This window comes from Rhinolophus ferrumequinum (assembly GCF_004115265.2).
Source record: "Rhinolophus ferrumequinum isolate MPI-CBG mRhiFer1 chromosome 3 unlocalized genomic scaffold, mRhiFer1_v1.p scaffold_36_arrow_ctg1_4, whole genome shotgun sequence".
NCBI lineage: Eukaryota > Metazoa > Chordata > Mammalia > Chiroptera > Rhinolophidae > Rhinolophus > Rhinolophus ferrumequinum.
In genome coordinates, this window is record NW_022680354.1 from 2,254,714 (window position 1) to 2,281,718 (window position 27,005).

The following is a 27,005-nucleotide window of genomic DNA, read 5'->3' on the forward strand; positions in this document are numbered from 1 at the left end:
CAAGTTCATACGGTAAGATGGCTCCCTGAAAATGAAATTTCGGGGACATTGGCGAGCACACATGCTCCCCCAAGTTCTGTCAAGCATATTTGGGCAGACGGTTTCACAGACCAAGGGAGGATGGGGGTTCCCAGAAGGACACACCCGTGCCAGCCCCATGGCTTTAGAGAGCAGCCGTATGCTCTGTGGGCACTGTGCACCACGTGTGTACTCTGAAGGCTCACCAACAGCGATGCCAGGGTCCGAGTTAGCCGTCTGCACCAGCTCCTTGCCCTGATGGCGGATCACCCAGTTGGGGTCGATTTGTGTGGTGCCCTTGGGATCCAGGTGCACCATCTGGAAGTTCCTGAAGTCAGTCTCACTGATGGCGCTGTTTTCAGGGCACACGTCATCGATGTCCAGGACACTGTCATTGTCAAAATCGTCTCTACAAGCGTCTCCTCGCCCGTCACCTGTCACCAAGGGCAAGAGGAGAAACGAGAACAGAGGAGATGGCTTTCCATTAGCCATTCTGTGTCTGAGAAAAGTTAGCACCTGATTCTCTGAAAACCCACGGGCAAGTGCCTTGCAGTGTTGGGCGGACTGACGCCTAGAACTCCGGGCTTCCATGCTCAAGGAGTCCTGACTCTTCACAACACCGCTGACAAATACTGCAGGAAGCCTGACATCGTCACCGTCCCCTGGGAGCCATTTCCCACCGCGCTCTGGACTCACAACGGGGGTACGGAACCTGAGTGGCTGTAAACAATCCAGAGGGACCTCCGGCTTTTTGTCATGTTTTCAGAATGTCTATTTTCTCCTTTCGTACTCAGCCCTGCCTGTAGTCTATCTGGCGTTTCAAGCAGCACTCTTACACTAGCAAGGATGTCCCCTAGGGAGATCTGGGCTCCCTTTTTGGAAGCTTCTTGTCCGATTCTCCAGTGAGGTGGTGGGTGTGGTGGGAGGGGCTGGTGTGTGGGGGAGGTGCACACTGTACCTGCATCCACGGCAATAATGACAACCCACAGGGGCCACGGTTCACCAAACTAGCCCATTTGAGTGCCTAGCACCTTAGGAGGAGAAAAAGACCTGACGTGCAGCCGAATCTCCCCTCAGTCTTCCACTACAGGTCCCTCTGTTCAGTGAGACACGTTCCAGTTTCTTCCCTCGTGTAGGAAATGAAACCACTGAGAGGCTGCTGTGTGCCGGCCTCTGCTTCCCCGGGTTCCTTCCGGGCAAACAGCCCAGGCTCTCCACCAGGACCACAAGTCCTCTCCACAAGCTGAGCGGCTGTGGGAGCTGATCACATCCTTCTCACGTCAAGACAGACTCGTGTTCTCTGAAGACCCCTCCTGCTGCTCTCCAGAGGGTCCCCAGGGCTGCCCTCGGATCAGCGTGTCTCATGGCTGCTTAGCCATGTTGGCTCACACACCCAGCGACCCGCTGCCCCACGTGTGAAGGACGCGTGCCCCCACTCGGTGCCTGCATTCAGCAGGCTCCACCTGGAAGCCCCTCTGCCAGAGCACGTCCAGAGGTGCACTGCTGACCTGGTGACTCCAGCAGGAAAGGCTGCTGCCACCCCGGGCTCTACGCCCAGGTCCCAGCCTGCCACAGCCCGGCTCACTGCGTCCACTGCCGGGACACGGGTCTTTTCCATATTTCCCATGCCCGCCATTTGGTTTGCTTTGCCCTTAAAGAAATAAACCCTCTCTGTCCCCTCACTGTCATAACCCACTGGATCTCTCCTTCCTGTCTGTCACTGACGTTTCTTCATAAAGATCGCCAAGAGTTTTGAAAATCATGCAGAGGCTGAGCGAGACCTCTGCTCACTGGGAGGCGGAGAAAACCGCTAGACCCTGGGCCCCGCCCCACCCTGGCCCCGCCCCCGCCCGGGCCCCGCCCCAGACCCACCCCCGCCTTCAGTCACCTACCATCCGAGTCCTCCTGGTCGGGGTTGAAGACCAGCCGGCAGTTGTCCCTGTCGTCAGGCACCCCGTCGTTGTCGTCGTCCGAGTCGCAGGCATCACCCTTGCCGTCGCTGTCATGGTCGGCCTGGTTGGCGTTGGAAATGTAAGGACAGTTGTCCTGGTTGTTCTGGTGGCCGTCCTCATCGATGTCCTCATTGTTGTCACACTGGTCACCCACGAGGTCATTGTCCACGTCGGTCTGGAGAGAGAGCATGGGGACGGCAGCGTTGAGCACCCAGCCAGTGGAACGGGCGCCGGACAGAAAGTCACCTGTGGACGTCGGACTGTCCCACATGAGAGTGGCCGGATCGCGGAGCAAAAGGTGCCCCCGGAGGCCACACCGCGGCCTGTACAAGACAGGGTGGGACTAGCTTCTCCCTCCCAGCTACCTCTGCACAGGGCTCGCTTTACATAGGGAAGACGGGGCAGTATGAGCTCCAGGATCAAACTCCTTTGACATCGTCTGCTGTGGTCCATCCTGTGAACCACAGTATGTCATGTTCTTGCTGCATCTCCCAAAGACACATCTGGGAAAAAAGGAATTCCTCTGATTGCGTCAGGGAAACACATAGGCAACTGTAAGGAGACACAGTCGCCCTTCAGACAGTGAGATGAAGGCCGCTGCCCGCTTGGCCTGTGGCCACTGAGATGGAGTCCTGCTTAGAGCTGAGACCAGTTAAAATTACTGCAAAGCCTATGTGGTCATGTCTTGGCAGAGCTAACGGAAAGCCAGAGACACATGTATCCGTGGCCGACCAGGCCCCCTGAGCCCTCTGCCTGCTCAGACACCCCTGCCCTGCGCCTCACCCATTACCTGGTCGGGGTTATGCACCAGGGGGCAATTGTCACAGTGGTCTCCCACGCCGTCGCCGTCGGTGTCTCTCTGGTCAGTATTGTAGACATAGGGACAATTGTCTCGCTCATTGAAGACATCTGCAGGCATCCCAAGGGAACACAGGGAAATGTGCTGAGTTTGGAAAAGCACGTCGCCTTTCTTATCGCATCAAATAACTTACAGCCAAGCTTTTATTAAAAGAAAATGATCTAAGAATATGGTAACATGGGAAATGTGTTAGATTCATGAAAGAACATGTATCAGATTTCTCCTTAACTTTAAATTCCCTTAGTTTAAACTAGAAGCAGCTCATGGAGGTTTCTGGGTAAGGCCACCCAAGGGGAGTTGTTGAATCTGTCATCACAGGGTCACTCTGAGCCTGCTACGCTGAGTGTGTCCCCTAATATCCATTCAGAAGATACGCACCGAGCGCCTGGGCTCTGCCTGACTGCGGGTGATGCAGTCCCGTCACCCATTCATTCCCCACACTAGGGGAAAGGAACAAGGGCAGAGATCGATTGCGTTTTTAGGTGTGATATCCTGTTTTAAGAAACCTGAAAATAAATCATGAATTCCATCAAGATTAGAATTATGAAAAACCATGACTGAACCCTGGGGCCTCAGCGCCACAGCTGTCAGTGACCAGGTACACGTGACAACACCACAAGTAGGGAGTCAGGGAAAGTATGGAGGTGAGGCAGGGCGTCTGTCTTGTCCTGGCCAGGTGGGTCTGGGGGGAGGGGCAGCCTGGGTCCAGGGCAGGTGAGAAAGGACCCTGAAGAAATGCAGGGCATTGGCACGTCACAGACGCCGGGTCTGGAGGACAAGCCCAGTGGCCAGAGCCCTAGGGGTCACCATGCTGGCCGCTGTCCTGGGGGCACTGGGATCTCAGGTTAAAGGGGGGGCCTATTGGGTCCGGAGGTTCCCGTCTGTGGGTACCTGGAACTTGGGGGAGCTTTGCAATGCATGACTCAGTGAATGGAGAGAAATAAGGGCCTGAACGTGTACATCCCAGGACAGGCAGATGTGGACATCAGACCTTTCTCAGAATCAGCTGGGTGAGGAGCGAGGCCTGGGATCGGTGGTTCCTAAAGGAAGATGTCACGCTGGGCCCCGGGGGCTGTGCTAAGAGCCGGCCAGAGAAAGGAACGTGACACATCTGCACCTTCCTAAGGGCGGTTCCGAGGCAGCCACCCCGTCCGTTGCCCTCGGAGCGGCCGGGCTCCTGGGACTGCAGCACGGGCCATGTCATCTTATGTCAGGGCCCAGATGAAGCTGAGCCTGCACAGGCAGCCCTGAGGGGGACACAGAGCTGCAGGCCCGCCTGACCGTGACCGCAAACCCTCCTGTCACTGACCGTCCCCATCGATGTCCACGGAGCACGCATCACCCTCGCCGTTGTGGTCTGTGTCGATCTGGGCAGGGTTGTGCACATACGGGCAGTTGTCACAGCGGTCCCCAACCTCGTCTTTGTCGTAGTCGAACTGACGGGGGTTGAAGAGAAGCTGGCAGTTGTCCTAGCAGGAAGCAGGGAGAATGTGAGCACGCCCAGCGAGCCCCACCGGACACCCGGCTCAACTCACTGTAAATCACACAGGCACCTGCCCTGTCAGGACACTCCTACAGCTGACATGACATTCCCTGCACCTCATGGTGAAGACAGATATGGAAATGTCAAGTGAATCCATCAATCAGCGGATCAGTGAAAGTCAGAGGTGGTAAAGCTGTGAGGAAAAATGTACGTGGTGTGTCTTGCCGGTGCTGCATTGTGCACTGATGGCAAGTCATTTGTTCTGCAGTTGTCTCAGGAAATGGCGACGCAAGTGTACCGCTCCTGCAGGCACAGTCCCGCCCATCCCCAGGGACTAAACTATTAAAAATGTTTCTAGCAGAGCACCCAGACCACTGCGCGTGCTCCTTGGTCCACTTGCTTCTGTAAACAACATGCATGTCCATCAGTGACTTTGAATGACTGAGGCAGGAGTGCTGCGCCCGACCACCTGTGGGGACCGCTGAGTGCAAGGCGCTCAGCACCCTCTGCCCTTTCCAGTCCCGAAACCCAGAGCAGGGGCTCGGATGGCACAGCCTCTGACCTTCTCATCACTGACGCCGTCATCATCATCGTCGTCATCACAGGCATCGCCCACGCCGTCTTTGTCAAAGTCTTCTTGCCCGGAATTGGGCAACAGGGGGCAATTGTCCTGTAACCAAAGGAAGCGGCAAGTGACAAAGGCGCCCCTAAGAGTCTGCGTTCTGGAAGGCAGGCAGTGAAGCCTGAGGCTGGACTGAGATATCGGGCTCACGCTCCGTCCCCAACAGGGCGCAGGAAAGGAAGAGACTCACAGCGACGCCACAGGCACCTGCTTTCCTTTCGAGGGCAGCCCTGGAAATCACTCCCAGGGCACCGAGACAAAAGAAGCGTGTCCCAAGCCCAGGATCCCTGTGTGCTGCCCAACAGGGAGGACGCAGGAGAGAAAGGGACCATTGCTGCCAGGGACATGGCAGACACAGACTCAGTGCCCCTCTCTCCAGCTTCACATCAGCAGCCAGTGCTCCTGTACCCGTGACCTCGTCAGCAGGAGGGGCAGCGACCTGCTCAGAAACTGCGTCAGGCCCCACATCACCTCCCCTGGCTCAGCTCTTCCTGGTAGGCAGGCCACTTGCCTCTCAGTCCAACGCAGTTATAATTCAGACACGAACGGCAGGAGGGAGCTGGAAGTACCAGAAGCAGGAGACAGGAAGGCCAGTGTTCCAGGCACGGTGACATGGGCACCGCAGGGGCTGGCCGGTGGCCTCTGCATGCACTCGCCACGGCCCATGTCTCCTCAGAACTGGTACTGGGGCCAGCCGTGGGGCTCAGTTTCAACAGCAGCACATGAGGATGTGGGGACAGGCCCTGAGGACACCTTTGCAGCACATACATAAGGACCCTCTCAGTCCAGGTGTCACTTTTGCATCTAATTGTCCTCATAAACTACATGTATAGATGGGAATTGTGAAATGTCGTTTTTGAACTTATTAAATTCCTATATGAAATTGCACAAAAACAAAAAACATCAGAGGTCCGTATAGCAGTGCAGTCCCAGTGTCACGGACAACACTGGCCATGCCACCATGGCCGGGTGGCCGCTGACCCTTAACGGAAACCTGTCCACAGTCACGTCAATGCTCACCCTTCCTGGGACCTCGGGCTGACTCCTGGCGGGTTTCTATCACCCTGATGATAGAAGCCCCTCAGGGAAGCTGGCTGATGGCCCGGGGGACGCCACACCCAGGTCCCCTCATCCCCGCGCGTGTGTGTATTGTCTCCAGAAAGGAAATCCATGTAGAGTGTAGGACGCAGCTGGGAACGGTCTGGAGCTCCCCACGCCACGCCAATCAGCCCCCTCTGCCCGGCCGCTGGCCCTGAATGGAGCAGCACAGCTCTCCTCACCTTGGTGCAGTGGTAGGTGGCATTGGTGGCACACACCAGGTTCTTGTTGGGCCAGCCATCCAGGTCCGAGTCCTCCCCACAGATGAGCCCGTCGCCCGCGTAGCCCGTCTGGCACTCACACTTGTACATGGGGTCGCTGAAGTGGCCCAGATAGATGCAGTCTGCGTGCTTGTGGCAGCTGTGGGTCTTATCCTTGCACGGGTTCTCAGGCTCACACACCTGGGGATGGACGAAGGGCCGCTCAGGATGCGTGCTGAGACCCCAGTGTCTCGGGAGGGCCCAGGCAGGCTGCAGGGTCCCCTCCCTAGGGCTGCTGCACAGACGGCAGTTGCCGAGCCAGCCTCCAGAAGCTCCGGACTTCGTCCCTTCAGGAAGCGGCCTGAGGTCCCTTTCAGTGGCTCCACCGAAAGCTGCCCACATGCATCCGAGCCTGCAGGTGCCCGTGATGCTGCCAACCCGGGTCCTCACGGGCCCTTCACAGGAACACTCAGCTCCAGTTCTCTGTCCTAAATCCTGTGTGTGGGGCCACCGCCCGTGGGAGGGCTGCTGGCACAGAGGCCCGGCCCCCAGCTGCCACAACACAAAGCAGCTCCTGCCGTCTTCCCAGCGTGTGGCCCTTTCTCCTCTCCCCCACCCCATTTTCCCAGGTCCTGGCCACACTGCGTGAAACCCTAAAGGCCTGACAGGCACACCAAGAGCAGGTCACCTGCTTTTCTGTCCTGGCCACCTCCAGGCCCACGCCGAAGGGCTGCGTCCCTTTGTAGCGAGGTGGGCACGGCAGGCAGTGGAACCCAGGGTTGGTGTTGACGCAGCGGTTTGACTTGCTGGTCGAGAAGCAGACGTCGGTGACCACGGCACACTGTGGGGACACGCAGAGGTGAGCCTGTGCCGACCCCCACACATCCTCGGGTGCCCTCTCCCAGGCAAGGCACCCACCTCGTCCAGGTCCTCGCAGTGGGTGCCGTTGCCCAGGAAGCCCACCGGGCAGGAGCCGCAGGACCAGGACCCGTCGGGGAAGCTGCTGCACTGGGCTCCAGGGAAGCAGGGGTTGGACAGGCAGCCGTCTGCGGGGAGGGAACAGAGGGGGTCAGGACGGCGGCCAGGAGCCGCCACTAAGCGGGCAGAAGTGGGCTCGCAGGGCAGGCACGCGTGCGTGCTGTCAGACACCTGCTTCAGTGCGGTGAGGCGGAGCTAGCCAGGCTGTGCCGGTGACGTGTGTGTGGTGTCACACTGCACAGCCACCTAAAGCTGCCATCCCGAGAACACGCTGCGAGGTGGTGAAAACGTGGCAGCGGGCCCGTTTCAGTAACGACCGCTGTTACGTCCAGGGTTCCACACTGCACTGCGTGTCTGTTTTACATGAAAATGCTGGCAGAACACAGCACAAATGATCAAAGCAGGTACCGCTGTGTGCCCACAACTGGTTTTTCTTTTCTGCGTTTTCTGTCTATTTTGTATTTGCAATCAGAACAGAGAGCCAGCGGTTACAGCCAAGGAGCCTTGGCTGCAGCCTCAGGCACAGTGGCACGTGCTGCGTGCACACCCACCGATGGGGCAGCTTCTCCTGTTGCACATCTGATGCTCTGTGACGTCCCCCATGCAGGCCTTCCCTCCGTACTGGGGCTCGGGGCTGTTGCAGACACGCGTCCGCTCTCGGATCCCTCCAGCACAGGTGACCGTGCAGGCCGACCACGGGGACCAGGGGCTCCAGCGACCATCGACTGCAGGGAGAGAGAGGGGACCGTGAAACAGGATGGCACTGCTGCACTGGGGGCTTGGGGGGGAAGAGCGGGGGAGGGAGGCAGCCTCCAACGTGGCAGGAAAGTGGGTAAGAAAACCCTTCCGTGACCTGAGACCTGGAAGTGAGGTACGTGCGGAACCCTGGCTGGTCGTTTTTATGTCTGGGACCAGCGGTCACACCACCTGTGTGTCCAGAGGCTGAGAACCGCTGACAGGGCTGCTGGCTGCTGGCGCACCTGTCACGTGCACAAGGCACTCGCTCCGAGCGGTAGTGTGATGGCAAGGTCCGTTTTCCATGGCCATCATTCAGCACGCGTGCCATGGGCACCAGGAGTGGCAGGACCGACCTGCACACCTGTTCTCCGAGCCTCGGCACAGCCCAGGACCCAGGGCCCCACGGAGGGCCTGGCAAGGCACCCCCGTGTGTTCTGCAGAGCTGCACTTGCTCGCCTGGACGCGGGGAGGCCGCCCCGAGATACCTCCTCTGGCACAGGCACTGCTCCCACAGTGCAGATGTGCTCACAGGGTCCCCAGGGCTCTGGCCTCTAGTCCCCTATCTGTTGGTTGGTCCTCGTGGAGCTGAGCTGACTCAGGCGGAGCCGTGCCCAGTGCAGGCGGTCTGCTCTGACACAGCCAGCCTCGAGGACCGGCCACTCCTCAGTGTCAGGCCCCGCCCAGGCCTTCCTGGGAATGAACAAGTGAGAGGCCCAGCTGCCTGCACGTGCCCGCCCCGGCCGTGCCTGGGCCCCACTCACTTGGGCAGGGGACGCCCTCGCAGCCTCTGGTCTCACGGCCGTTGCCCTTGCAGCTCTTCCCCCCGAGCTGGGGCACCGGCGAGTTGCAGAGCCGGATGCGCGTGATGTTGCCGCCTCCGCAGGTGACGGAGCAGGATGACCAAGGCGACCAGTGGCTCCAGCCGCCATCCTGCCGGACTAGCATGTGGAAAAAAGCACAGGGTGTCAGCCGCTGGGGCAGTGGGAGGAGGGGTCGCCAGCCAGCCAGCAGCCTCCCGGAAAGGGCAGTGGGCAGCCCATCCTCGTCAACCGAAATACCAAGAGCTGGCGATGCAGACCCACCCGCTCGGGGAGGGCCGAGCGGCCTCAGACACTCACTGCGGTTGTCACATTTGCCCAGGCTGCATGCCCGTGTCTGGATGGACGGCCCCAAGCAGGTGTTGCTGGTGACGTCACAGGACCGCCCTCTCTGCTGGGTGCCAGGCCCACAGGTGGCAGAGCACTCCGTCCACTCTGCCCACGGGGACCAGCCTTCCTCACTGTCCACTGCTGCAGAAGGGGACACAGGGGCCCCGTCAAGACTCCACCAGTGATGGGCGCAGGACGGACCCACGCCACACCACAGGACCCATGCCCTTGGGACGCTGGGTGTCAGCTTCCGAGGGAGGGGACGCCCTGGTGGTGGGCACTGGCCCCAAGGGCAAACAGCAGGAATTCCCAATGTCTGCGCCCAGGCCGGAGCTCAGGGGCTGCTCCCCAGGAGGGCCCTGTGTTGGACGCAGCTGGGCCTCAGTGGGAGGCGCGTGTGACGGCCCCAGATGCCACGGTGGCCACGTCCCCGCTGGTGTCGGGCGTGCGGGTGGGGTGCCATGTCAGGGCTGCACGAGGTTTACTGGAGTTGTCAAGATTTCCATTTAACCTCCATTTGCTGATTTATACGTGGTAACGAAACTTGTCCATTTTTACTAGGAATTACAGGTCACTAAATTTAGTTTCAAATCATTTAAATTGGGACAAGTTACATAGAAAGCAATTCCCTGCGAGTAAGATTTTCAGTTAATTAATTCCATCCCTACATGAGAGAAAAGACAGTGACTTAAGGCAGGAGACTCTCTGGTAAATAGTAAAAGGTGCTGCACTATCACATTTGGATAATAAACAAAGCTATTAATTTAATTCAACGATTAAACATCCCCGAAAGCAAGAAGAAAGAGAAGCGTGGCTGAGGAGACCTGTCCTGTGCCACTCTGCCTGAGTGCCGTGGCACCCGTCCTAGGATCTAAGGGGGCTTCTTGGTGGCAGGGCCTGGGGCGCCCCGGCGGGGTCAGGCGCACTGCCGGGAGCTGACCTCTGCCAGACTGAGCCGCGGCAGGTGTGTGCAGTGCAGACGCCCTGAGCAACGCTTTCGTGCCAGGTGGCTTCAGGATGCAGGAGCCTCTGCCGTGTGGAGACCTGAGGCTGTGGGCGCGTGTCCTGCCCTCCCTGCGTCAGTTTCTGATCCCAGGAGCGAATTTCTATGACTAGAACGCATTGCTTGGATGATCTGTGGCTTCCATTGGATTCTGCACTATCATCCTTCCAAAGGGTGTGTGTGCAAAGCTCACGCTTCGTCCTAACACACAAGAGCGCCAGCTGTGTCTGACTCACTGGTGGGTATTTTCTCGGGACGAATGTCAGGGCTGTGTGTGTGCCCCAGTGGCCCCCGGGGCTCAGCTTCCTCATCAAGAGGAGACGGGCCGGCCCGAGAACCCTGGCCGCTGAATCCAGGGCGGCTGGAGCTTCCAGGTGGTGCCCGGGGAGCAGTGAGTGGACAAAGTGGAGCCCAGTGCTCTCCTGCCCCTCCCCTATCTCCTGCTCTCACTGGTCCGAGCCTCAGCCTGTCTGATGAAGCAATAAGCACTAAGTGGCAGGGATGCTGGGGACGGGGGTGGGGGTGCTGGGGATGGTGGCACTTACAGTGGAAGCAGGAGGGACAGCATTCACCCTCCACCAGGGACGGGTTGGCACAAGTCACAGGTGGGCAGGAGATTTGGTGGCAAACAGTTTTAAATTTCTACAAGAAAAGAAAGGCATTCATGGAACACTCATTTTAAAAAATAAAGCTTGGTACCAGGCTAAATAGGAAAGGGTCACCAGAATGTCCACGGCTCCCCACATCACAGAAGGCTCTGACCACACCTCCCCTAAGAGCCCAAGCTGCCCTACGCGTCCTTTCCTCCTTCCGCCATCACTGAGCAATGAGAACACAACAGAGACCTTCTGGGCAGGAGAGGAGAAGGGACAGCCTAGGGCCAACTGGTATTGTCTGATGTCTGAGGCCACCATCAATGGAGACCGAGTGACCGGAAATACAGAGAAGAAACAAGTGACCCGTCTGCCATGTGGTGGGCAGTGACATGCCGTCCCCAGGTCTCTGCTGAGTCTCACATCCCTCAAAGAGCTCACTGGAACCAAACACAAACTAGAGGGATACCCAGCCAGCTCCGTCCCAGCTACGACCACCTGGGTGACCCTGGCCATGTCACTTCACCTCCCTGGATGTGGGTTTATGTGCAAAGCACTGAGGCTCCTACACTGGGGTTTCCCTACATTCCTTACAGTCAGCCATGGACCACACGGTCTCCTGGCAACCGGGACATGCTGGAAGCTCGATGGCGGCTGAGGGACAATGACGCTCTGCAGGGAGCAGGGTTGCTGGGTCTCACCTTGCAGGTACACTTTGTACAGCTGTCCACCACCCAGGTTTCATTTTCCGCAAAGAACCGGCCATCCTGCCAGCAAGCTGACACATTCCTCGTCTTCGGGGGGCCACCGATGAGTTCCCACAGAAACTGGTTATCATTCGACTGGAAAATCGAGGTGGGGTAAGTTCAGACAAGAACACCACGCGTTCGGTCACCACGCTCACGATGAAAACATCCCTTCTTCCACTCAGCCCTGAACACGGCATCCACACGTGCTCTGAATGTTCGCTGCCTTTGCGTGTTTGCTTAGTGCATCCCATCCCTGAGGTCGATCATGCGTCAGTGAACGAAGCCGCCTGGTGGTGCTAGACGGTGGGACAGGAGGACCACCCCCCACCAGCCAACTGCAGCTGAAAACTAAACTTCCATTCATGAGTTCATCCCGTTGATAAATGGCAAGGACAAGCACAGACATGATTCTTGCTGTTTTGTGGGGGAGAGATACAAAGTTTTAAAAAACCAAATACATGAAAATCAGAGGGATCACACGTGTGCTGTTCACCTCCTCTCTCCCAGCTCCCGCTCCTGCTCATGTTAAGTGGGTACATTTCCCCTACTGTGTTTCCCTGAAATAAGACCTAGCCGGACCATCAGCTCTAATGCGTCTCTTGGAGCAAAAATTAATATAAGACCCGGAATATAATATATAATATAACATAACATAATATAATACAATATAAAATACCAGGTCTTATATTAATTTTTGCTCCAAAAGACGCATTAGAGCTGATGGTCCGGCTAGGTCTTATTTTCAGGGAAACATGGTAGTGGCGGCTTCTGATTTGGGGGTAAGAAGCCCTCTGAGAATCGGGTGGAAGATACGGACCGTCTCTTGCACAAACCACTCAGAAACACACACATCTGCTTTTCTGTGCAATTGCAGGGAGCTCACAAATTCCCTTAAACCCCAGGTCCAGGTTAAGGAAACGTGTCCTGAAGCGCATCTCAGTCTGAGGGTGAGAAGCTGCGGCGCCTGAGGTCCCTGTCCCTCCCACCGCTCTGTCCTGCGCTGGCTGCAAGACCACCAGGGACCATCACAGCCACGCCAGCCAGTCCGAGGCAGACCAGTGGCGGGCATGCCACCTGATCAACGGTCAGGAGGAAGCCTCCGTCCCGTATGAAGGTCGTCCCCCAAACAGAGGACGCTGCTATCAAACCTGAGGATTTGAGAGTCCCTCCTGCCCCGCAGACACAGGCACCGACCGAGCGGCACTGCCCTCACTCATGCCCCCATCCCTGCCTCAGTGCCATGCACAGGGTGGAACCACAAGCTGCAGTCACTTCCTACATGGAGGTTGCAGGAAAACACAGCTAGCGGACGTCCATATTGTTGGAAACCTCTCTCTAAACTTTCAATCACAAGTTCTACAGCATTTGAGACGCTGTTCTCTCGGCCTTGACGTGCTGTGAAGATGAAATCACACGTGGCTGTGGTCATGTCACACCTTTAGGGACAGGCCAGGTCACTGTGGTTCTCCCTCATCGCACTTCAGCCTCAAGATAGAAGCATCTCCCTCTGTGTGTATGACCCTGACTTACTGCAGAGACGAATGTCCCCAAGCTGAGAACCCATTTTGGAGACAGTGTCGCCATGACCACATCTGTCACTCTGAATCCCTCCTCTGTACCCACCCTGCATTTTGAACAAACGTCCCGAAGACCTGCATGGCCATCCTCCCGCGTGTCTCAGACCAGCCAGTGGTTGGTGAGGTGACACGCGAGTTGGGGGGGTGGTACGCGAGTTGGGGGGTTGGGACGCACGTGTGGGCCACCTCGCCCTGGCACCCACCACTTTCCTCAGGTTGTCATGCAGCTGGTTGACGATGACACGCAGCCCCGACAGCTCGCTGACCATGCTGCCCAGCTCCTCGCAGGAGCGCTCGCACACGCCTGGCCTCTGCTCTGCGCCCTGGCCCACATGCCCGGTGACGACGGTGACAGGCGGGCTGAGGTGCAGGGTGTCCGTGTCTTCACTGATGGTGTTGGCTTCGGCTGAGGGGAAGCAGAGGGCAGTGGTCAGACGTGGCTCCTGGGCACAGCCCGGCCATGCCCGTTGCCCAAAGGGCAGGCAGGTCTGCTTGTGTCCTCGCTGTGGCAGGCTCGTCCCTCGCTCCCAGGAGCCACAGGGACCGTTGGGTCCTGTGTGTTTAGCAGGGGGTTCTTCCCCACTCATGACCCCACTCTAAGTCAGCGTTCACGGCAGCCCACGGCACACAGAGCTGTGGCCTAGGAGCAGGCGCACGTCGCGGCCCGGGCAGCACATCCCTCGTCCCTCGTCTGTCCCTCGGGGCCCCGGCAGCTGCTTCCTGTGCAAAGGGAGCAGAGGAGAACACCCCCTTTCCTGGCAGCTCCTGCCTTCCCCCAAATGTTTTCCAAGCCTAAGTTCTGACAGCACCTCTCAACTCCGCATCCATCTCATTTTCCACCCGAAACACCTTTTCTTTTATCTGTTTGTTCTGCATTAAGCCCAATTCCGATGTCCACATGCTAAACAAGTGATTCTATCCCGACTCCACATTCCTTTTCCCTGACACTCTCGTCACCTGTCTGCCGTGACCCTGGAGGGAAAGGCAGACTCCCTCCCACAGGGTCCCAACCCAGAGACTCTCTTCTCAGCCCTGGAAATCGCAGTCGCTCTGAGGTCCTCATCCCCAGGGCTTGTGTGTCTACGACACAAAACACAAAACCAATCTGAGCAAGTGCCGCAGCAGGGCCACCCTCAGATGGTGCTGGCTCAGGCGTGGCTGTGCCCAGGCCCGGGCGTCTCTGCAGCCACAGCCCAGCCCAGTGTCCGCTCTGCGGTGGCGTCACATGTTTCAAATGGCTCATTTCTCTCACATTCCATGGTTGACCTGCGACTTGTAAATGTGTGATTCTGTCTGCCGAGCCGTTATGGAGCTGCTAGTACTGGTTATAAATCCTTGTCGCACGCCTCTCTGATCCGGGGGCGTGCTCACACCCGCTAGACCTACAACCTCACAAAACCATAAAACTCACACCTACTGGTAACCTATGTAGAGACTGAAGCTAATACTGGCGTCCACGAGGCACCGGGACGTCAGTGCCTGGTTCAGGGGGGCCTGCACCCCACCCCCCTGGACAGGCACTGTCACTGTGGCACCAGTGCCCCCAGGGGAGGCACAGTGGGGGCTGGGATTGGGGCTCGCGTTAGAGCAACTGCCATTTTCCTTCCTTCGAGGGTGAAACGTCTCCCTGTCCTTTCCTTTGTCACAGTGACGTGCTGCCTACCAGAGGGGACGGCTCGAATGAGGGTCAGCTTTCGTTTCCATCCAGCAAGGCTGTCTTCCATCAGGGATCCCACAAGCCGTCCCCTCCATTCTGTGTCCTCGTGAGCCTGGCTGGCGGGATTAGTGTTGGGTCTTAGCCGCGTCAGAACTTTTGCTTCTTTAATGACCGCACCCCCAAAAAAGAGGCTGAATGTTGGCACATTAGCCAGAGCTGGACACACAGGAGGAGATTTGGTCGTGAACCACAGGGACCCGGCCCACGAGAGTTCAGAATTGAGGGTAAGTGTCACAGCAGGCACTAAAAACCTCTCTTCCCGCCAGTCTGGCCAAAAATCACTAGTTTGCTTCCTTGTCACCCTGCCTGGTACTTCAACATCTGAGAACTGTCTAGGGGGACAGGTGGATGATTTAGACTGAAAGACACCTCGGTCGTCACTCTGGGCAGAGCGGGGCTAAAGGGCTGGACACCTAGCCAGTGTGTCTGCAGTCTGGACGTTTCCATCCAGAAAGAACAACTTATATTTGTCATGACTTAGGATTGACATGAAGACGTGGTCTTAATGAGAATAAGGCAGGTAGCAGATAAGAGACTTTTCTTTGGGGACTGTCAGACCAGGTGGGGAGCAGCTTGGCTGCTCGCAGGTGGTTACACCTGCAATTAATGGGACCTCCCTGCACCTCAGCTCCTTTCTCTCTCAGATGAGCAAAGACAAGCACCCAAGGTATACAGGTATTTAGAAGATCAAAGGACATTTGAAGAACCCGGCCACTAAATCAACTAAATTCTCAAGAAAAAGTTGCCAAATTCTCACTGGACGTGAATTTAACATGTAACTAACAGACCGTGTGGGATCCCGCAGATCCCATAACGTCTGCATCACCACTGCAGAAGGGGTGAGAAAACCCATCAACAAGCTGGACGGATGTGTGGGGTGTTAGCTTATTAGGAAGACGGACGTGTGGAGTGTTCACACAGTAATAGACTAGAAAACTGTCATGTATTTAAAGTCATGTGAAAATGCCAGTGATTTGGTTTTGAGCTTGTAAATGGATTTATTTGGATTAAAATTTATTCAAAATTAATCCTTCAACCCATTTATCATTTTAAGATATCAACATGTTTAAACTGACGCGCCAACTCACTCACAGACAATGGTGGCGCTTGATTCAAATATTTCTATTTAAATTCCCACTAGCCCACATTCTCACACACACACACGCACACACACACACATGCACAAACCCCATAGCAGAAATCTATCCAAAATAGGAAATGAACCAGGAAAAACGTCATTCAAAACACACCTACCTCCCTGGTTTTGCTGGCAACCTAACTTGCTTAGAACGTCTTCCACAGCATTTTCAAAAACTAAGTAGACATTCTGAAGCAAGCCCTGTAAAGAGACACGAGGAGAGAATCAGAGCGATGTGTCAACATCTAATGTTTGATGCCAAGCTCAGTGACATTTTAAAGATACAAGATGTAATCCTGAAATGGTGGCAAGGTCTTCTGCTACAGTTTTATACTCAGTAGGCTTGAAATCTCTTTAAAATGGCTTGTCCTGTACATGTCTCTTCTGAGACGTTCTTAGACATGACACAGACAGCAGGAGCTCACATAAGAAGCAAGTGTTGCACACAGAAGAATGAGGGTGGCCCCAAAAGAGGGTAAATCTACCTCCAGAACACTTAGGTGGGTATTCTAGGCTGTGCTTTCCTCGCAGGGGACCCTGGTGGTTGCCAGTGTTCTGGCATTTGGGCCCAGGTCTTGGAAACATGCATTGGTCCAGCCCTAGATGCAGACAACAGGCTGAAAGAGCTGTCCCTCCCCAGCATGCGTGTAATGCCGGTCCCAGCAGGCCGCTCGCCAGCATGTGTGGCCACTAGAGCTTCCTGGGGGCCCTCAGAGATGAATCCAATAACAAGTCAGGTATCTCAGGCCTTTTACGCAAATAAAACACATGCTTATTTCCAAAGACTACCCACATATCTGGGAGAGAACACTGTATCCACACTCCATTGTAGCTTTTTAACGCGTGTGGTTTAGAAAGATCCTCCTCCAGAAAATATTTTAATAAGATGAAGATGGAACTATTCCCTCCTAAATCAATAGCCTTCCCTTAGAAATAGCATCGTTCATTTGTTCTCCCATTATCTCAATAAGAAGCCAGAATCTGGGAGTGGGTTCTGCGTCCTAAGTCAGTCTGGGGTTGCCAGAAACGTCAGAATGGGGTTTGCACCCTGATCATCAAATTGACCTTCCATCTGGTAATGGGTGAGTGCTTGTGCAGGTGAGAAGGTGCACTTGTGACAACTCGCTCTGCCTATTCCCGGTTTAGAAAAGTGTGTGCTGTGTGTGCATGAGTGCACGTGTGTGTGCATGTGCCCTGTGACATCGCTGGTGCGAGTGGCTGTGTGTGCCAGCCCGGCACAGCGGCAGCCCCCGCAGGACACCCCAGTCGCCCCGCGGTCCCGAGAGCGAGCTCCTCCCCAGGCCTTGCCGGTGTCCCTGGTCTACGTACCCGGAAGTGACTCTCTCGAACGGAGCCCTTGGCCACGTACATCCGGCTCTTCTCCGTTTTCAGCTGCTCATAGAAGGGCTCGTCCAGAGTGAAGCTGTCGATCAGGTCGCAGCCCACGTACAAGCTGAAGGCCTCGCCTGTCACCTGCACGGTGACATTCTTCCACTGGGCGTCGGCCAGGCCCACGTCCTCCAGGGAGACGACGTGCTGGGCACCGTCGATCCAGTAGGTGAGGTCCAGCGTGTCCGCCGGCCCGTTGGACACAATCTCGAACTGCCTGTGGGCGGCGCCGGGGCCGTCCAGGGCCAGCAGCGTGCCCCGGGACCTGCGGTCCTGCTTGAGGCTGGCCGTCAGGAAGAAGCCCTCCTTCTCCCGCATGGCCCGGGCGATGCGGCCCAGGGCGTCGGCGCTCACCGGCGGGATGTAGTCGAAGCGCAGGAAGCGGTAAGCGGGGACGCCAGGGTCCGGCCCGCGGAACTGCTTGGCCCCGATGGTCTTCCGGTTTATGTTGCTGATGCTGAAAAGGTCGAAGGCAGTGTCCTCGTCCTGGGCCCCAGCTGCGTGAGAGAGCAGAGCAGGGCGGTTGCCAGCGTGCAGGGCGGGGGCCAGCAGGGGCTTCTCACAGTCCCCGCGAACGTGATTCTTGCGCTGGTGGGTTAATGAGGCCACCCCGTAGCCCACTACCCCTCCCTTCCCCACAGCGGGGGCGCTGCAATATTCTAGGTGAAAACACCGTCCTCTCCCCCCAGGCTGCAACCCCAAGTGTGGTCCCCAAAACAGCGGCCGGCCGGGGAGCTCAGGCTACAACGTAACCAACCAGGTAACCAACTGCATCACCCTGCGCTGTGTCAGGTCAGCTGACCCTTCCCACCGCGAGACTTCCGGGCAGGAAGCAGGGCCCTGAGTGACATCCTGCCACCCATCCCAGATCTGGTCCCCGAGCAGGACTCTGAGCCTGCTGCTCACGCCTGTTCTTCCACCCCAGACCTGGGCTTACGAGTGACCCTGTCTGTCTCCACCATTCAACTGCCAGAAAAAAATTCCTGGAAAAGAAATGCGTCTTAGCCCTGCTAGCCATGCGTTTTCAGGAAGTAGCTGAATTAACACGCTGCTTTCTTATTGAGACCATCTGGGTTAAGTAAATCATGTCGGTATATTTTATTTTGCAGAAACGCATTCTCCCACTTGTAACACAGACACCACAGGCAAGGCCCTGGGATGGTGATGGGTTTTGAGCCTATAAATGAATGGCTTTAAGTCACCATCTAAACTGCTGGGGACAAAAGTGATCAGACCTCACCAAAATCATAACCGTTTCACTAATGTAAGATAATTTACTGAACAGAAAGTTTAAACAAAGCACAACCTTTCATCCAATATTTAGCAAAATAAACCATTATGACACATAGTGTTGCTGAGGGAAGTCTGAATGCCACCACCTTCGACAGAGCCATTTGGCAATGGACCCCAAATCCTTAAAATAATTACAACCTTTGACTCAGCAATTTTACTGTTGGAACTCATCCTGAAGATGTCATCGGAAATGCTAGTGAAGATCTATTTACAGTCATATTCCTTGTGGCACCATTTACACGACGAAAATAAAGTAATAACATAAGTGGGAACTGGCCTAGAAAAGTAGAGCTTCTCTTCTGATGGACCACGTATGGTCATTAAACATCATGCTATAAAAGAATAAACACATGGAAAACTACTGATGGTATATTTTTAAGTAGGAAAAAAGTGGAAAGAAACAAAGTTATAAAATACCCAATACTTCCAGTGCCGGAGATACAGCATGTGGGTAAAAGGCCAAAACGTGCCTGGAAAAATGTGATATCTCTAGGTGGGAAGGTATTTTTCTCTAATACCTGGATTTTCTAAAAGAAATCATTTCCTGTTACATAGACTCAGATATAAACAAATATTTATTTAAAACAAGTTAAGGGGGGGCTCAGAGGTGAGAACTTCCAGCACCAATATCACCTTGGCCCCTCATCCTTCATGCGACCCACACCCCAAAGCCAGGTGGCCGGAGGCCTTGTCCACTCACCGTGAGCGCCACAGGAGGCCACCAGGACCGGCAGGACCAGCGACCAGAGCATCCCGCCTCTCAGCCCCAACCCCTGTGAACAAAGTGGAGACTGTCAGTCACGAGCACACTAGGGCTCCAGTGGAGACTGGAGCTTTTACTCACACGACCATTTAAAAGCATTTGTATATAAAGCCGTAACAGATGGGTTTAGGGGAAATAAAAGCTGCATAAGCAATGTGCTTTTCAAATGGGACGCTTCTAACTATTTTTTAATACTTTCAACGAGTATTTGTTGACGAGGTCTGTGCCAATCACACGCTAAATGTTCATGTGCCTGGCCCCTCAGCGTGACCCAGGAGGTAGTTCTGTTCTTATCATCTCCACTTTGCAGGGGCAAGTGGAGGACTGCAGAGGTCACGTGCTCTCCCCAAGCAAAGCTAAGGACAAGTGTGGCATGACCTGAACCCAGGAAGCTGGAATGTAGAGAAACACGAGGGTGCTGAACTAACCTGGGAAGGATTTTTGTGAAAACAGCCAAGAAAAGAAGAAGTTGTACATAACGTCACTAAATAGAATAAGAAGGACATGTACGTGAGAGAAATAAACTTCGTTTGGTTCCATAACCACAGACAGCCCCGCATTGTATTTAGATGTCATCTTCACTCAGCTGGGCTCCTCCCGCAGGCCTGCTTTCCGTTCTGGGGAAAGCAGTTGGCTCGCCTCAGCACAGGCCAGACCCAGCCAGCAGACCTGGCCGGCAGCTGCTCACGGCTCTGGGCAGCTGCTCTCAGCTAACCACTGCGGGGCCAGAGCCGTCCTGGGGTCTCAGCTTCCTCAGCCCCACTGAGCATGTGGGCAGCCGGCCCCTCCCTGCCACGTGCTGTCCCCAGCCCTGATTCCTGCCCCATTTAGGAGATCACAGCTCGTTAGGGTCTCAGTGTGGACGAAGCGCAAAGACTGCCTCTCCAGAAGTATCTGGTACTCCACATCCTGTGTCTGTGTATATATATATATTCAATTATACTTGACATTCAGGGTTGTTCAGCTTCAGGTGTGTACACGGCAGTGGTCAGGAATTATAACAGCTACATATATATGGTGCTGAGGGGTAGTAGATTGGGGGTGGGGGTTATAACTTTGTGAGGAATGTAAATGTCTAACTATTACATTGTTTTGTACTCCTGAAACTAATTAAAAAGAAGAAGTATTTGGTAAACTGGAAAAGTCCCCTTCCCGGGGGAGAGACACCCCCCAGAGGAAGAGAAGGGCACTGCAGGACCCCTGGCTTCCGTCTGGATCAAGACGCCGCTTTGCAGTCTGCCCCCAATCAATCCAGCACTTGGCTGTTTTCTGGGCAGCTCAGGGAGCCCCAGGCCCGCAGGACTCGAGGCTGCCCTCTGGGGGTGGCCTCTGTGCAGCCTCAAGCACCCGTCGAACCTCTCTGTGCCGGTCGTGGAAAGTACTCGTTTAAGTACCTCCTTCAGGGGCGTTATGAGGAGCAACTCGAGCCAGTTAGTACCGGTAGGTGGAGGGCTTATCAGCACAGCGAGTGCACACACTGGGCCGGGCTCCCCCTCTGGAGTGCTTCCCCCGTGACTGCAGTGTCCTGGCAGTGACAGCGGTCTGGATGGTAACAGGAGCCTTCAAAGGGTTAAGGTACACGAGGGGACACATGTTAGGTACTTACAGTGCCTGGCACTCAGAGAGCAGTGGGCCAGCACCTCTGGGTCCCTTTCCCTGCGTCCGTCCCCTATGGGCAGCAGGACGGCTGGCTCTGGCCAAGGCGGCTCCATCCACACGCCAAGTTTGACCTTTCTGGATGCCCTGCATCCTCCGTCGGCTTACACAGAGTACGTGAGCGCTGTTCTGACTAAAGCAAACCGTCTGGCTCCACAAGCAGAAGCGTCACAGAGCGTCAGTGCTCTGCCACTCGCCAAGCGAGCCTGAGGGTCCCATCTAATCTCACGGGCTGATGACGACCAAGAAGAAACGGCAGGACCAAGAGTCCCGGGATGGTGGGTACAGCCTCACCACACCCGGCCTGTCAGAGGGCAGCCCTTCTCAGGTGTCGTGTCACATAGCACACTCCGGTACGCTACACTGCTGTCACACAGTGAGAGCGGCACTTACGGCTGTTTATTTGTTCCCTCAAAGGAGATATTTCCAAAGACTGAAGCACAGGATGTCTGAGAACCTCTAGTCATAGGAGCACTCACAGCGAAAACAACCTCCCCTCCATCACGTGAATGACTGAAGGCTGTGCTGCTCCAACTGCCCCACCTGGGACCCAGACAAAGCAGCCCCTTAATAACTGCCAGCTGGGCTTCCACGCGCAATTCCCCCACCTGTGAGGGCAGCGGCTCTCCAGGCAGCCGGAGGCTCTGCACAGACCTGCTACCTCTATCCACTAATCTCGTCCAGAAGCACACCCCCGGCTCTTAGGAGGGTGACAGTGGCGTCTCCACCGTCTTGGATCCGCTAGCATCCTCAGGAGCGGTTTCTCTAATTCCCTTCTCACGGCCGCTCAATAACAAACTTTGGTGTGTAAACTGTTTACGCTGCAGTGGGCACGGCCAGGGCAGGTACCTGGAAACCACAGGGACCCTCAGCCATGCAGGCGCCGGGGGCTCTCCGCACACAGCGGCTCTGCAGCCCGCGGCGTGGGGCAGGGTCGCTGACAGGTGGCCACAGACGTCCCCACCTCCAATTACAAACCTACACTGGCGTCTCTCCCGCTCCTGGAAATGAGATCGGCCTCTCCTAAGAACTAAGCTGCGGAAGGGATGTGCCCTTTGCAAAGTCCTTACCGCACGTGAGAAGCTGGGCGATCGCAGCGGGCAGGAGGGACTCGGCCTCGGACGGAGCGCGGCGGGGCGGGGCGGGCGCACTGGCCGCGCGGGCTTTATAGGCGCCGGCGGCGGGCGGCCCGTCAGTCACGCCCCCAGCGCTCAGCGCAGTCCCTCCAAGGGGTGACATAACCCCCTCCGTCCCGCACTCGCTCGGCACCTGGCACGGGGGGGGGGGGGGCACACCCACCCCGCGTGCTGACGCGCTGGCTGGGGGAGCACGGGGGCGGGCCGGGCCAGACAGGGAAACGGAAACGCAAGCCTGCTTTTCCTGTCTTTGAGGAAATAAAATGCCAACGCTATAAATAAACCCGGCAAGACTGGCTGCAAGCCCCTGCTTTTGCTTAAGACAAAGAATGCAAGTTGTGTGCTTTAAATCTGACTCCGCTGCTGCAGGAAGCCAGCGGCTGCTCTGAATCCAGGAGGCACTCAGGGGGACACAGAAGAGCCTGGGGGTGCAGACAATTAATTAGTCTGGGGCTGATGGGTTCATATACACGTAAATTAGTGTATCACGTGCAAACAAAATAATCCAACAGGAAGCTGACACACTTTAGTTCATGCAGCTAGACAACCCAGAAGTAGGTCTGGGAGACTTTATTTGTATCCAAATGGGACTTCTTTTGCTCGGTCTGGACTCTACAGGGTGGCCTCTCCAGGTGGACACCCAGCCCTGGATGAGTCCACTTAGCACACACTTTCCCAGTGGCACCAAGCATCCTAAATACTCCCAGGGGCTCAGCCAGGGTGCTGTGCAGAATAAAGACTCCAGAAGTAAAAATAGCAGCAGCAACCAGACAGATTCCCTGCCACTTGCCAGAGGTCACACACCACCAAGGCCAGGGTGGGCTGTGACCACAGGGAGGGTGTGAGCAGAGGGAGGGTGGACAGACAGATGGGAAGGGAGACAGAGGCAGGGGACACAGGTAGGGGGAGGGGCACAGAGGGAGGGGACAGGGGACAGAGGGAGGGGGAAGGGAACAGAGGGAGGGGACAGGGGACACAGGGAGGGGGAAGGGGACAGAGGGAGGGGACAGGGGACACAGGGAGGGGACAGGGGACAGAGGGAGGGGGAAGGGCACAGAGGGAGGGGACAGGGGACACAGGGAGGAGAGGACAGTGTGTGCCAAGTGCACGTGTCCGGTCTGTCCTCGCCTCCCTCTGCCTGAGGTCCCTGGCATTTCCTGTCCTGGGTCCCGATCAGGTTGCTGCTGACCAGCTCTGGGTTCTTCGTGGGTGTGGGAGGACTTGGCCTGCAGGGGTCGTATCTGGATGACAATCCTATTCCCTGTTCACATTTTGGACAACATCAGTTTCTGATGTACAGAAAGAAAAGAAACTTGACTCAAAGAATGCCTGTCTCGTTTAGGGTCAGACAGCTTCCTTTTGGTCAGCTAGTTGGTGATAAAGTCATTTGGAAAATAAAATTAAAAAATCTGGACTCTGTAACTAAGTTGATGTTATCTCAAATTCCAAAGAAAATTATATTAAAGTCTAACTAGTATGCTGTACACCTGAAACTAACATAAAATAATATTGATGTGAACTGTAACTGAAAAAAATAAACAAATAATATAAAAAATAAGTAAATAAAATGTTCTTCAGAACATCAAAAAAAAGAAAGAAAGAAAAAGAAAAGAAAAAAATGCATAACCCAGTCTCCCCAAAACACTTTCCAGTGGCTAATTGTCAGATTGCCCACTTTACTTTCTTCGTTTGCTTATAGGTGGATTGTCCCTGTATCCCTTGCAGGGGCTCTGAAAGCATCTCCTCTTCTCCTCAACCATTTCATGTGCATTTCATTCCGAAGCTGTGCCACAGGGTCCTGCCTGCCTGGCATTTCAGGAATGTCCGGGTTGGGGAACGTGGCTCTAGGATGTGACAGCAAAACCGCCTGCATATCCATTGGGAGAGATGAACCCTGAGGAATGACGCTGGATGTCAGAGGAGCCCCTGGCGACGAAGGACAGCCATGCTGGGGTTCAACAGGCGTAGTTTCTTCCCCGGGTCGCCATAGGGCAGAGTCAGGGAGGGCCCCTGGAGGAGACAGAATATGAGCCAACTGGACCATTACACGAGAGGAGAGCATGCCAGGAGGATGTCCCAGGAAGGACACCAGGCAGAAGCTGCCGGTGTGAGAGAGACAGGGCACCCGTCCAGCAGAAGCCGCTCACAGGAGGGGCAGGACCCAGCCCCAGGAGCTGCAATGGGGTCCATAGGAAATGGAAGCAGAGATGCCCAGGCTGGGACAAGGCTGGTCTCTGTGGCCCCACTGTGCATAGCATGGAGGCAGGGTCCTGGGGGGAGGGTCCTGGGGGGGGGAGTCAATGGGGGATGGTCCTGGGGTTTGGGTCTTGGGGGGAGGTTTCTGGAGGGAGGGTCCTGGGGGGAGGGTTCTGGGGGGAGAGTCAATGGGGGATGGTCCTGGGGTTTGGGTCTTGGGGGGAGGGTCCTGGAGGGAGGGTCCTGGGGGGAGGGTCCTGGGGGGAGGGTCTAGGGGGAGGGTCCTGGGGGGAGGGTCCTGGGGGAAGGGTTCTGGAGGGAGGGTCCTGGGGGGAGGGTCCTGGGGGAAGGGTCTTGGGGGGAGGGTCCTGGGGGGAGGGTCCTGGGGGGAGGGTCCTGGGGGGAGAGTCAATGGGGGATGGTCCTGGGGTTTGGGTCTTGGGGGGAGGGTCCTGGAGGGAGGGTCCTGGGGGGAGGGTCTTGGGGGGAGGGTCCTGGGGGGAGGGTCCTGGGGGGAGGGTCTTGGGGGGAGGGTCCTGGGGGGTCTTGGGGGGAGGGTCCTGGGGGAAGGGTCCTGGGGGGGGAGTCAATGGGGGATGGTCCTGGGGGTTGGGTCTTGGGGGGAGGGTTCTGGAGGGAGGGTCCTGGGGGGAGGGTCCTGGGGGGAGGGTCTTGGGGGGAGGGGCCTGGGGGGAGGGTCCTGGGGGAAGGGTTCTGGAGGGAGGGTCCTGGGGGTAGGGTCCTGGGGGGAGGGTCCTGGGGGGAGGGTTCTGGAGGGAGGGTCCTGGGGGAAGGTTTCTGGAGAGAGGGTCTTGGGGGGAGGGTCCTAGGGGGAGGGTCTTGGGGGGAGGGTCCTGGGGAGAGGGTCCTGGAGGGAGGGCCCTGGGGGGTGAGTTCTGGAGGGAGGGTCCTGGGGGGAGGGTTCTGGAGGGAGGGTCTTGGGGGGAGGTTCCTGGGGGGAGGGTCTTGGGGGGAGGGTCCTGGGGAGAGGGTCCTGGAGGGAGGGCCCTGGGGGGTGAGTTCTGGAGGGAGGGTCCTGGTGGGAGGGTCCTGGTGGGAGGGTCTTGGGGGGAGGTTCCTGGGGGGAGGGTCTTGGGGGGAGGGTCCTGGGGGGAGGGTCCTGGGGGGGGGTCTTGGGGGGAGGGTCCTGGGGAGAGGGTCTTGGGGGGAGGGTCTTGGGGGGTGAGTTCTGGAGGGAGGGTCCTGGGGGGAGGGTTCTGGAGGGAGGGTCCTGGGGGGAGGGTCCTGGGGGGAGGGTCTTGGGGGGTGAGTTCTGGAGGGAGGGTCCTGGGGGGGAGAGTTCTGGAGGGAGGGTCCTGGGGGGAGGGTTCTGGAGGGAGAGTCAATGAGGGAGGGTCCTGGGGGGAGGGTCCTGGGGGGAGGGTTCTGGAGGAAGGGCCCTGGCCAGCTTCTCCTTGATGAGGTGGATGTGTGATCTAAAACCAGAAAGCAAAGTCAGGGTGGTGGTGGGAGTGTCTGGGATTCTGTGGAAGTCCGCAGACATTTGAGTAAAATACCGGTTTTCAGGGCTGGGTTAAGTGTATATAAAGAAGAGGAGTGCCCACAGCTCGGCCACGCGAGGCAGCCATTCTGTGGCTGGGATCATATGCTCCCCAAATCCATGACCCCCAGAAGCTGAGAGCGTGAATGCACTGGAAACGGGGACTGTGCTGATGTGCTCAAGTGAAGACAAGCTCATCTGGGAGTAGGGTGTGGTGTCTGTAGGAGACAGTGCATGTCAGGCACTCAGGGAAAGACGGTGTGAGGCCACTGGCAGAAGTGGGAGGAACGTGGTCACAGGCCAGAGACCAGCAAAGGTTGCGGCAGCACCAGAAGCTGGAAGAGGCAGGAGGGAGCCTCCCTCGAGGCTTTGGAGGGAGCGTGGGCTGCAAGTCCTGAGCTCTGATTGGTGGCTTCAGAATGTGACACCATACATTTCTGATTTTCAATCCATCCCTCATTTTGTGCTTCATTCCAACAGCCCTAGGAAACTCACACAGTTGCACTGCCAGGTTCCGGAAACCTCCATCATCAAGGACATCATTTCTAAAGTGGTCAGTGCAGTGCTACTGGACACTCCCGTGAGACAACGCCACCTGACCGGTGGTCAGAGGTGAGGTCTGGGGAGGGGAGCAGGCTGACCTCTGCCATCCAGGACACAGCAAGGAGGGAGACTGGAGACTGTCAGGACTAGGGCAGTGCAGGCTGTCACCAGCCCTGACCCGTGAGTGTTTCCATCAGTGACCGATGCCACCCAGAGGGGACCCCGACTGTGGTGGAGCTGGGACCTGGGACAGTTAACGCATCAGATGATGACAGCCTGAAATGGCCCAATCTAATCACCAAAAAAGAGTCAAGGGCAGAACCAGTGGTCGGCTTGCTGTGCACAGACACCTGCCTGGGCCCAACCAACATTCCTAGAACCTGGAAATCCAACATCCACACTGGCTGAGAAAATAAGGCGTAATAAGCAAGAGACATGGGGTGGCCACTGCCCAGCCCTCACCAGGAGCCAAGGACAGGCCACGGCCACCCGGGCTGGGTAGGGTCCCGATGGAACAGCTGGAAGTGCCCGAGGTGGCCGGGCTGGGCCGAGGGCATGAGGCAAGGGGCCAGGTCGGGGAGGGGTGGGCCGTGGAGGTGACTGCGGGTTGGGGGACAGGTGGACAGTGTGTGGCCTAGTGGTGCAGGCCATGCCT

At 56.6% G+C, this 27,005-nt stretch overlaps 1 protein-coding gene across 1 annotated transcript in view; it reads right to left on the reverse strand.

Annotated features, from left to right (window-relative positions):
* Positions 1–22,194, reverse strand: part of THBS2 (thrombospondin 2) — a 28,103-nt gene extending 5,909 nt beyond the window's left edge. The window contains exons 1-18 of the mRNA XM_033100460.1: positions 22,045–22,194; positions 19,256–19,328; positions 17,203–17,759; positions 15,990–16,074; positions 13,222–13,424; positions 11,394–11,534; positions 10,645–10,741; positions 9,067–9,237; positions 8,710–8,886; positions 7,762–7,935; positions 7,151–7,278; positions 6,921–7,073; positions 6,215–6,433; positions 4,875–4,982; positions 4,139–4,298; positions 2,761–2,879; positions 1,911–2,145; positions 225–452 (exon numbers count right to left, since the gene is read on the reverse strand). Of these exons, the coding sequence (XP_032956351.1) occupies positions 225–452; positions 1,911–2,145; positions 2,761–2,879; positions 4,139–4,298; positions 4,875–4,982; positions 6,215–6,433; positions 6,921–7,073; positions 7,151–7,278; positions 7,762–7,935; positions 8,710–8,886; positions 9,067–9,237; positions 10,645–10,741; positions 11,394–11,534; positions 13,222–13,424; positions 15,990–16,074; positions 17,203–17,759; positions 19,256–19,307 (3,007 nt within the window). The 5' untranslated portion in view covers positions 19,308–19,328; positions 22,045–22,194. The remainder of the gene's footprint in view (positions 1–224; positions 453–1,910; positions 2,146–2,760; positions 2,880–4,138; positions 4,299–4,874; positions 4,983–6,214; positions 6,434–6,920; positions 7,074–7,150; positions 7,279–7,761; positions 7,936–8,709; positions 8,887–9,066; positions 9,238–10,644; positions 10,742–11,393; positions 11,535–13,221; positions 13,425–15,989; positions 16,075–17,202; positions 17,760–19,255; positions 19,329–22,044) is intronic.
* Positions 22,195–27,005: the final 4,811 nt, after the last annotated feature.